The sequence below is a fragment of the Spea bombifrons genome, chromosome 7 (assembly GCF_027358695.1).
Source record: "Spea bombifrons isolate aSpeBom1 chromosome 7, aSpeBom1.2.pri, whole genome shotgun sequence".
NCBI classification, from domain to species: domain Eukaryota; kingdom Metazoa; phylum Chordata; class Amphibia; order Anura; family Pelobatidae; genus Spea; species Spea bombifrons.
Window position 1 is genome coordinate 38,185,816 of NC_071093.1, and position 11,699 is coordinate 38,197,514.

The 11,699-nt window shown below is 38.2% G+C and overlaps 1 protein-coding gene across 1 annotated transcript; it reads right to left on the reverse strand.

Annotated features, from left to right (window-relative positions):
- Positions 1-456: 456 nt before the first annotated feature.
- On the reverse strand, positions 457-11,699 carry CCZ1 (CCZ1 homolog, vacuolar protein trafficking and biogenesis associated). The gene is made up of 16 exons (XM_053471481.1): positions 11,586-11,699; positions 10,022-10,112; positions 9,006-9,103; positions 8,814-8,907; positions 7,998-8,072; positions 7,416-7,463; positions 6,925-7,008; positions 6,551-6,726; positions 4,351-4,432; positions 4,053-4,114; positions 3,374-3,485; positions 2,837-2,870; positions 2,438-2,555; positions 2,194-2,352; positions 1,544-1,671; positions 457-782 (listed from the first exon to the last, which is right to left on the reverse strand). The coding sequence occupies exons 2-16, from the start codon at positions 10,109-10,111 to the stop codon at positions 727-729; spliced, it is 1,416 nt and encodes a 471-aa protein (XP_053327456.1). The 5' UTR covers position 10,112; positions 11,586-11,699; the 3' UTR covers positions 457-726.

Sequence of the window (11,699 nt, forward strand, 5' to 3'; positions counted from 1 at the left end):
AGTCTGACGGAATGGGTAATGGAATTCTACAGAAGCCATGAATTAAGTGGTTAAGGAACTACAGGCCCAAAGACAGTAACACAAAAATGTACCCATGTTATGTTTTTTCCCCTGATGAAGACCCTATACACATATATGACTAAAATATAGTTTTCACCCAGGTTCACTAACCTTGCGAGATACGACTCACAATATTATGTTTTAAGCATTTTGCTATAACGCATGCTTTTTCATGGGTGTACAATGAACATCCAATCAGAAGGTGAGAAGGGTGCTGTTGCATGCTGGGATACATAATGTGCTTGTTAATAAAATACCGTATTAACACAATATAGGCGTTTAACGCTATTCTAGTTACAGTTATGGTTTCGATCAGATGCCTGCTTTCAACCGGTTGCCATTTAAGACAACTTTGTGTTACAAAAAAAAAAGAAGAGGACTGGACAATGAAAAGTATAACAATGATTAGTGGAATATTTATTTTTATCTCAGCGTCAATGAAAGAGATGAAATGACAATGGTTCCAAGATTTGAAGCGCTTTTCATGAGTTCAGGTAAATATTTAAAATCTAAAAATGGTCTGATTTCTGGAGCCTAGAGATAGAAAGTTCTTACAAGGCAAGTATTGCCTGACAACAGTCATTCCAGTCAATAATATGACCGATATTCTGTCCAAATTACACAAAAAAGGCTTTTACTGGCCATTTTGTAAGAGAGAGTCACATGTTAATCCAGGAAGAAGATGTTATTGAATTGTGTGGCACAAAGCTTCTTGATTTCTTCTGTAAAACAAGAAAAAAAAATGTAAACTTTAAACATGTAAGGTTCCCCCCTTTTCATTTACCCCCTGTGCATGAGCAGAAAGCACCTCCATTGATTTCATTGGGAGGACTTTCCAGCCAATCAGTAGCGAGAAATGTTGTACTGTGGAGCTGCAGCTTCTCCTTAAGGTATTTTGTTTTTAAACAATACATATTAAGGTACTCACAAAGTACTTTAATATGGATTTTTTTTGTATTGAGGCTGTCTGGGACATTATACTTTCCTTTTAATTGATAATATAGGAAGACAATGAAAACCTTCTGTACGCTTCATTTAACAGTATTAAAGCTGTCAAAACAATTTAACTAAACCTGCGCATGTTACGACAACAATGACATCTTATACTTTTAATTCTTTACGGGGAGGGGGGGTTATTACATTAAGATACGTGAATAAGGTCCAGCTGCAGCAGTTCTAATAATGTCAAGAAGTTAGATACCATTTACATTTTAATTATTAAGACAACCTGGTGAGAGAGAAAAAGGAAATAGTTGGAATAAATATTGATGAGGCCTCGGAACGATTCCAAAGTTTAACATGGAACAGAAATAAGAAACCCTGGAATGTAACCTGACCGTTAAAGGCACCTAGGTGAGGACATGCAAGGTTCCACATCTTCAGTCCGGCAGTCAACGTCAATGCTGGGTTCTCACTAATTCCAAAAAAAAGATCCATCCCCTCTAAAATGAAGAACATTGCAGACAGGCCAAGGGGAACTCACCATTTACTTCAATTAGATTGGAGTTCTTCTGGTTTAAGATAACGTAGAGTTCCCGTTGGTCAGACTTTTTTCCAACAATCCAGTAGTCGCTCATAGCCTTAACGATGATCTCCTCGTCTTCATGAACCCTAAAAAGAGAGAATAGTCAAGGAAAACGCTACAGGGATATAAACACCTTGCACAATATACAATAAAAGGAAGATAACCCCAAAGTTTGGTTTTTTAGTAGTTTCCATGGTTTCCATAGCTCTGGAAAAACACAGTGATTTAGTTTTACTCTTTTTTTTTGTAGACATGGAAGACATAACCCAATGATCAGGAACTGAAACATAAATGCACCTTAAACCCCTCCTGTAAAGATAACACGAGAATGGAAAATACAAAAAAATATAAAAAGTAACCAATATCAAAAACGTCTGCATTTATTTCCTTCTCACTGCAGCAGTTCCATCCCTTACGTTATAAATCAGAGAAGCCAACATGCAGCATACACGCTGGATCTATAATTGCCATAATCACATAATAGCGGGAAAGCTATTGCTTCCATTAATCCCTGATGCATTAGTAAAGAGACCATACAGCTATCATATGCATTAAAGTGATGTCTGGAGCGTCCCTTTAACACCACAGGGTCTTTGAGAGAGAATCACCTCGTAAAATCACTGTTAATGTCACCAAGAATCTTCATGAGCTCCGGCTGGACCGATGTCAGAGATACGCTCGGCGTCTTCCTAAGGTGAATTGTACTTTTTTCTGCTAGGTTCATGTGATTGAAATAAATAAATTTGAACTGAGGTTCCTTTTCAGACCTAGAACAGAAATTAGTATTAGAGAAAAAAAACACACAATATTTCATTATATACTTGGAGTCAGAGTTTAAGAAACTTTACTAACCCTGATATCCTACGATTGATGTTGTACTGTTCGCAGATATCCGAGGCTAACACTGTGAGCTGAGGTCCTACAAGACTGTCTAATTTCCGACAGAAATCAGGGGTAACCTGTGTGGATGCTAAAGAAAGGAAAAAAAATAAAACATATTAGTCAGAAGAGACACAGCAGGTTATAATTCTACCGAAGAAAGTCAGATGGTTTATCTGAGAAGTCCTTGGGACTTCAAGAGTTCTTCTTGAGGGACTAGGGTTGGCCATGGCTCAGCAAGGTGGGAACAGTTTGTCTAAATGCCATGTTTGACAGCCATAAGTCACCATTCTTATTACACAGATGTAATCTGGGTGGACGCGTTTGTTCTATGGGGCTGAAGGTGACAAAGGTACATTTAAAGTCACTCACCATCAACCATGAAGCATACAGAGGCACTCATAGCCTAAAACAAACAGAAGACAAGTTAATATTTGCACTTTATTTTTGCCTTTACATCCCTTTACTTGTTCTCCCCATACAGACGTTGTGCTGCCAACCAATGCCTTCTTTATGTCTATGTCCAAATTAAATGGGAAATGTCACTTACAGCTTTAAGCATAACTAGATTAATTAAAACTACCCGTATACTGAATATATCTTATATATGTAGCGTAACTGGACATTTTTGGTTGAAGAGACTGAACGGTGCTCGGGTTATTGGCAGCCCGTGGCAGAGCCAGTATTTTATAATTCATTTCCCCCTTTCCTCTCCCATACAGATACTGAGAACGTGATGGATCCACTCCACAGCTGACCTACGTGAGATGTTTAGTGTCCGTATACACATATACAGCATTTACTAGCAGGAGTAACTCTATAGCCAGTATGAGGCCACCGTACCAGCGTTATATACAGACTGGGGTTATAGTATGGCCAAGTCTCTCGCATTAAACACACTGGCGTCACCTTGTAAACAATCAAATGGAGTTCCTCGCACGCGTCTTCTGTATTTACAAATATTTTTGGAAACCTAAACTTTGCTTCCGGGTCATTGAGGTTTAACGGTCCAGTGAGAAACCTGAAGAAAAGAAAAAGGGGCGCCATACTTTAGTTACAGCGATCTTTACACCGGGTCCTTATAGAAGCAGAGACAGTAATACTGCATTTGGGGGTTTTAAAATTTTTGCTGATTCCTAAGGCCAAATGCCAGTATTTTAATCAATAAACACCGATTACAGTTCTGATGTGACTTAACGCCATGTACGAAACGGCTAACTGCGTATGTTCAGAATGTAGGCTAGATCCACCTGTGTTGAAGCAGGTATTTGCTCAACCCTGGCCTTTTAAACAGGTCAACTTTACTTATGGTTTACGATTCCTCATATAATATACACTCTCAAAATCCTGCATGCGCGTCCCTCAATGACAGCAGCGGATATGGCATCGTATACAGAACTTTACGTTTGCACAGACCAAGAAATATGTAGTCAGGTATACGACTTTACTCATTACCCGTGTTTTCGGGTTTTAATGGCTGCGTGCACCTAAACTAAAGAGGAGGGCAACCGTGCAGCACTACTTAGCAGACACAGCCATGTTTTCTAGCACTGAAAAGAGATCTCCGAGGCAGAAATATTCATTGTACCTTCCGTAGTGCTGTAAATTTCCAGGCATTTCTGGGCGTATGGGGGAATCTCTTCCTGCTAGCTACAAAACAAAAGTAAAGAGGGTGGCTTTTTGCATTGTATAAATAATAATAACAATAATATTATCTCTACATAATATAATAATACAAACTATGCAGCGCTGTACAATTTAAATGGGGTGGCTGATGGGCCAATGGTAAAAGCTACACACACGTGCCTAATTTATCCCATGGTGATGCACACACTGGTTCTAAGTATGTTCATAGTAATAAAGGAAAATAATGGTGCACACTATACCTCGGGCTCCAGATGCCTAGGAAATAAAGATGTAGTGAGGTATTTATACAAAATCCGCATGTCTTCTTGTTCCAGTCCACTCCTAGAAGAGAGCGAAGAAGCATACTTTATTAGAAGAAATTTAGAAGACAATGATCCAAACTCACTTCTCCTGCACGAAGAAAGCAATTTTCACCAGAATTAATGGTCGTAATTAGAAACCTTAGCAGTTTATTCAGTTACAGAGAGAGACATATTTTCTTATTTCCTACATAAGTAATCACAGAACATTAAACTCTTCTCGTTAATCACATGTCCACAGTTTAGCAGATAAAACCCTTCTGGTGCTGCTGATTCCCGCATCATAGAGAGCTAAATATCTTTCTGTCTCAGGTGACAATAAGGCCATGGAGCGGTATCAATGAGTTACATAATGACCTTCAGGGCACTGAAGGTCAAGTAAAGCAGGGCATCTAACTTTGGAATATACAAGAAAGGGCAGCTCGTTACTCCAAACTGTCGGGATGACTATGAGGAATGGTCCGTTACATCATTCTATTGAAGAAAACATGACTCCGTCTTTAAGAATGTTATTCTGGTGTAGATCATCATGTAGGACGGAATCATGCTTTTCTATGGAGACGCGAAGGATTCTTTCTAACGAGGTCACTGGTTTGAGACCTTATTTATACACTAAGGCACGATGAGACGGCATGTGATGTAATCCAAGCAGGATCTCTACAATCTGAAACCAAGTCAAGCCAGTGCCTTAGTGCTGGGTGCTAACAGGAGATGTTAGGAGAAAAGAGATGCTGACGATGACAGCCATGACAGACAGGGACAGAAGGACATGATGTCACCATCATAATTTCAAACCAATAAATAAACTGAAAAACAAAACCAAGGAGGGCATAACATAACAAATAATCCCAGCCAACTTCAGAGAACGCCACAAAGATACACGGCAATTATTAAAGAGTTTTCATAACTTTGGTAAAGTGGTAGGAAATCCAGATTGGTCATGTTTATAATAAAATACATCATACAGGGCAGCACTGTTTTTAATGCAGCCCTGGATTATACATTTTCTATAACCCTGTGGCTAGTTAGATGCATTGCTCCAACCTTTTTGCAACTAAATGCATTTAACCTAAATAACGGACATCGCTGCCCTCGTCTTATTGTATATAAAGAGAAGGGTTCCATTCAACATGGAAACAAACGGAGTGTCCCATATTTAGTACTTTAACAAAAATTGTTGATTTTACTTTTGGCACATTGTGCAGTTGAGATCATCCGTCCTACACAAAGTCCTTTTGATTAAAGAATGAAGTGTTAACACACACGGCTACACAATGTTGGGCTTGGGCAGGTGGCCTTACTGAGCAATCTCCGTATATGATGACCCAGACACTTTGCAGAAAAGTCATCTGGTAATTGATGCATCCAGCCTGGTCTCGCCTTTCACACCAATTCACACCTAGGCTGTAAATTATTACTGCTATCTCTCCTCTTGCAGAAGTAGGACACGTCACCTTGGAAGGTGAAAAGTGTACGATGACAGGCTGATACCCCTGCTCAGATCAGGTAGGACGGCCAGGGGCAATAGGCATTCTATAATGTAATGATACCGCTGCTGCCACGGCCCGGCTCAGTACACTAGTAGACTCGTTATGTGTAGGCCACGAGAACCAAGTTATGGGGGTGTAATAAACATAACTTTATAGAGAATCGGTCATTTATACAGCTTTTAGCATCATAGACATAGAAACATAGAATGTGTCGGCAGATAAGAACCATTCAGCTCATCTAGTCTGTCCGGTTTGTGAATATTTGCCTTAGTCCCTGGCCTGATCTTATATTATGATTATATATCTATCTATCTATATATATCTATCTATCTATATATATATATATCTATATATATATATATATATATATATAGATATATATATATATATATATATATATATATATATCAATTTATTGAAACTACTTATAAGCACCATTACATGAATTTATTACAGAACTGTAACATATAAGACTTTGGAAAACGACAGACCCTACCACAGACCTTTATTAGGCATTATCTGTTATTGTATGAGGGATAGTCTAGTCTTTAATAACTGGAGAAGCACATTTTTATATCCCCAGGTGAGGATAATTGTTGTATCTTGGTGGTCTGGGGAGGCCTCTTATACTTTGGCTCATCGGCTCTTACCAGATTAGCTGGTCATTGTACAGGAAAGCCGTATACTTCACGAGGTTAAGATGTTCTTCCACCCGATTGATAAACGACTGGATTTTCAGATACGTCATTTTATCTAACGGAAAAAAGCTGATGCCACCAAACACGTCGAGGAGGTCACACGACTGCAGGTGTAATGTCTGTAGATACTGCGAGAGGAGAACGAAACAGAAGATAAGATGTGCGAGACAAAGTAGCAAGCAGAACCGCGCCGCTACCCAGCACTACACATATATTAGCAGGGGCATGACCGAGAGGGTACCATCTGTATGATAGCGAAATCATGTCCACCATGCAGATTCACAGTTTAGTAAATAAGTCCCAATATAAAATATCCATGCACCCACCCGATGGAAGAATTTCTCCAGTCTCTCCTTCAGCAGCGTCACACCACCAGCTTCCATCGACCTGTTGAATGTGCCATTAAATAGCTATAATAGGTATAAACAAAGAGAGTACAAAACATGTAATTACAAAAACACAGAACATGTTGGGATAGAATGTGTAAACTATATATATAATGATATAATTAGATTTTGTTCTTAGGTTACATGGATTCCATATTTTTATCATTCATTAAAAATGTTTAATTAATCAAATTAACGAAGGTCACGGATTTTCAAAAAATCTGGTTGTCAAAAGAATTTTAAAAATCCCTTATTTTATATAATTTAATAATTCACAACATTTTCAGCACACACAGTGCTTTCCACTTTTAACCATGAGCAGATGTACCAAAGTGTACGTCGCCCCGCATGGGGTTGTACACTCTGTTCTAAAAAACTGTCAGAGGGTCAGTATTGTCCGTTAAAGTGGGGTAACATTCTCAATAAATTACCTTATACATTTTATAGCATTGCTGGAGCACTGATGAATATACTTTGTCCTGAAAGCAAAAAATATATATATGTTAAAAATAAATGTGCACACACACACATTTTCCTAGTTTTTAAAATTATTTAAAAAAAACAGTGTCTCAAAGAGAGAAAAAAATAAGGTATTTTAAATAAACTACATTTATGTAGGCAAACATAATAATAATAAAAAAATTAAAAAATAACGATTTAGCAGACAAATTGGAAGAATATGTGGACAGAGGAGAAGACAATAATGTTTCCACCAGGTGTTATTAATTATTTATTATTATTATCTTTTATTTATATAGCGCCAACAGTTTACGCAGCGCTTAATACAATACATAAATTCAAGGGGTCTGACAAGACGAGAATTGGCAGACTGAGACAAACCGATACATTTGGTGGAGAGAGCCCGGCTACGAAGCTTACAATTAATATTCCTAATAATAATATTATTAATTATTATTATTACCATTATGATTGAATCTTAAGAATTCGTATCATAGTGTTTTAGAATGCTTTCTTCGTTGGCGAGGCTGCATGGTAATAATATAAGTACTCACAAGTAGCTCATCTTCTTGATATTCAAAGACAACTTTTCCATCCTTTTGCTTTTCCACAGCAGGATTTTTTACTACCTAAAATCGTTAATGACAATAGTAATGAAAATATCAAAGAAAACAAAAAAAGAAGAAAAGGGTGCAGGTTCATTATCCTTTACGCTGCTGTCCCAGATCCCCTTTTTTGATAATAACATTTGGATTGAATACATTTCAGACAAAATGTATGCAAAGGATGCAGAAACATAGTAATTTACCACTAATATAAGTGAAAAGTAAACTACTTTTGAAAGTAAAAATAACATCTTTTTACTTAGAGCAGATCTGGCACTTTCCTAATCCTACATATTAAAATGTAGTGATTTTAAAATGAAAACACAATATAATATATTAAGAAAAACCTGAAAATGTAAACCTTGTCTGTCGTTAAGGGAGGTTTTTTGTGTTTTTTTTTTAAATAATAAACATTGATGCTTCTGGTTCCCACAAATGTTAAAGAAAAGGTGAGATACCATATTTTAGCGATTTAGATGCACTCCTTCCTACCCAATTTTTAAATTGCACCTATGATGGTTTATAGCTGGTGTCTCGGGACCTGAAAGGCCAAATGGAGTGTAGAACGAGACTTTCCTGAATACTCAAATTCTCACAACTGTCCCTGCTGTATAGTATCAACTATAGGCTGTGGGTTTCCCCTGTTGCCCCTATGGTAGGTGTATATTCTGCACAATGCCGTATATACACACTTACAGCACACATACAAATAATGGCCTTTAATATAAGATTTATTGTAAGCGTTTGCTGCAAAGCATTACTTACCATGACCATCCAAAAACTGTCCTCTGGTTCATAGAAAAACTGCCTATTTTTCTGCGTGTGCAATGATTTTGCTGGCTGCGTTGGGTTAAAGGTCCTTGTGGGGTGATAATAAAGCAAATGGGATCAATATAAAAGAATTCACACTAAAAAATTGTACTTTAAAACCTAAAATAGTGTTTGTGGTTTTTGTACCTGGTAAACTGCACTATGGCTTCACACAACCCGACATTTTTAATCTTGTCGTTCTTTTCAGCTTCGCTCGGGTGGTAAAAGAGAATCTTTTTTTCTTCCTTGAAAGGATGGGAAACAAAAACACAATTAGTAGATTTACTCTCATGGAAGGAGACAGACAGCTATCAAAACTACAACACCCATAATGCAACATGTTGCATGCTGCACAAGATATGATTCTTTAAAGAATGTGCCCAGCACAAAGAAAACGTTCATGTCCTCTAAATTTCACATCAAGTTTATTCCCAAGGCATTAGCACGCCAACCAATAACATGTTACGGTTAGACCACAATGGTCCTCAACACGCCAGTGGGGACAAGCGGGACAAAGAAATATTTGTCACTCGTCTAGTTACATAGAAACGTTTCAGAGCTTGTCACATGAATCCAGTCAATGGCCAAACGTTTCCATGAATGAGACCGATTACCAATCACGCAAAGTCAATTACATTCACGTGATTCAGTAACGTTTCCCGGCATGCTGTAGGAAGCACTAGGCCGGGACGTCCATTGTGTGACGCACTACTTGGTTTCTACTTTCTCAGGAGAACCTGATCGTTAACGCAATAGCCTAATGGGTCGTATTCTGGGCCTCTATATAAATCATGTACACGATGTTAAGAGGTTTAGTTGGAGTTCAACCAAAGGAAGATTTTAGTGTCTATGGCAACAGCCTATCGGTGCCTGCTTCTGTGTCACATTACAATTACATTTTCCCAGATAAATTATGAAAGAGGCAAAACTTCCCCTGATTAAAGAGTAACTTCTGGGAAACATTTGGGAATTGAACAGTTCCTAGAATTATGTTTCTAATGCTGTGGAAAAAGGCACAACATGAGCGCCTCAAATCCAGGTCTTACAGCTTGAATAAAGGAAATGCGCCACAACGTCGAAGCAGCAGCGTTACCAACGAACAAGCCGAAGAAACAAAAGTCTCTTATACCCCCTGTCCGGACGATGTAACAATTCTCACTTACTTCTCCTTCCCTCGGGCCAAACTTTGGATTGTAGATGAAGAAACTTAGCAAGGAGGGAGCATACTGCTTCTCCTGCACCGCAAAGGCCATCCTGCAAACGACACGAAGGAGATTAACGGAGGTTCAGCTGGACTTGGCGGAAAACAACAGTAATCTGTCTGAGCTTTTAAACGCCGCGAGCCCGGATGTATGTCCCATAAATGACACAATCTAACGAAACACTAAAAAAGGTGACCTTCACACAGCTTAACATTAACTAACTACAATATTACAATTTACAATCACTTGGGGGGGGTAATTATTATTATTATTTAATAATAATTATATTTAATTTTAAAAGGATTAATTTACACCGGAAATCATTCTCTTCACCTCGCACGGGCTAATCGCATATTCTAAGGAGGCTGCATCCATAGTGGGTTTATACGTTGGTCACTTTAATCTTTAAATGCCACGGCATTTGTTTATTTATTGCGCTGTAATATGTAGGTTTTATGTCATAAATCGACAGCATTTTAAAGAAGATAAAGTAGCAGAGACTTAATTTAAAGGGATGTAGCATCCTCACATCCCTCGCGGATTCTTATCACTATAGCAAACCCTGCATCCTATAGATTGTAAGCTTGCGGGCCGAGCTCTCTTTAGCTAGTGTATTGTTCGTCTTGGTCTGTCAGTTCTAGTTTTTTCAGACCGTTTAAACGTATAGATTGTAAGAAGCACTGAAGAAATTTACGGCGCTATATAAATAAAAGATAATATATTATTAGAGCATCCTATAAGCCTTAGAAGCAGGTATTTGTCAAAAATGAAGCATCATTTTCAAATGTTTAATGATTCATCCCCATCCGTGACATAGTAACGGCATATTTTAACATCCCTAACTATTGTACGGCTTTTACACACTTTATACATAACTTCAACTGCTTTAGATTGTGAGCTCATGTGCGGGGCGCTCTTAAGCCCAGCATTCTTGCCAGGAAACTTTGTCTGAAAGTGCCATAAGGATTGATGCCAAGATCACAGGCAGGGCCGGCAGCTATTATTATTTATTGTTTTATAATATAAGCACCATCATATTCCGCAGCGCTGTGGTATCTGTATAGGCTTAAATGTTATGTGCTTACTAACCTCCCCATATTGAAATTGTACAGCGCTGTGGAATATGTTAGTGCTTTATAAAGAATAATAATAATAATAATGCGTAAATGGAAATACACCTGAGCCCTCGTTCTGACCGTAACACAGGGGACGCCAGAGAATATCTGTGTTTATTACACCCACCCCAATCCTTTACATCACACCTTGTACATGATGAGCATATTACGCTGTAAAGAACATATAATGTCATTAACGTCACTGCCCAAATGTAACCCTTTAGCACCTGTTTAACTTTATTTATACGTTAATTTAAACATACATGTACATAAAGTCTGCATTCATTCTATGTGATGTCATATACAGGCTTTTGTGAATGAACGATGTATCGGTTATAATTACTGCTTTGTATCAATCCCCAGAATGTACTAACTGCCCTCCTACCCCTGTCTATACCCCTCTCACTCACCTGATCACCCACACTCTGCTTCTTAATACATTTTCATAACACACAGGATCAACCAGGAAGCATCCTGCAAGTGCGACATATGCCGAGGGGTGTTATCTTGTTAAAACCAGTGGA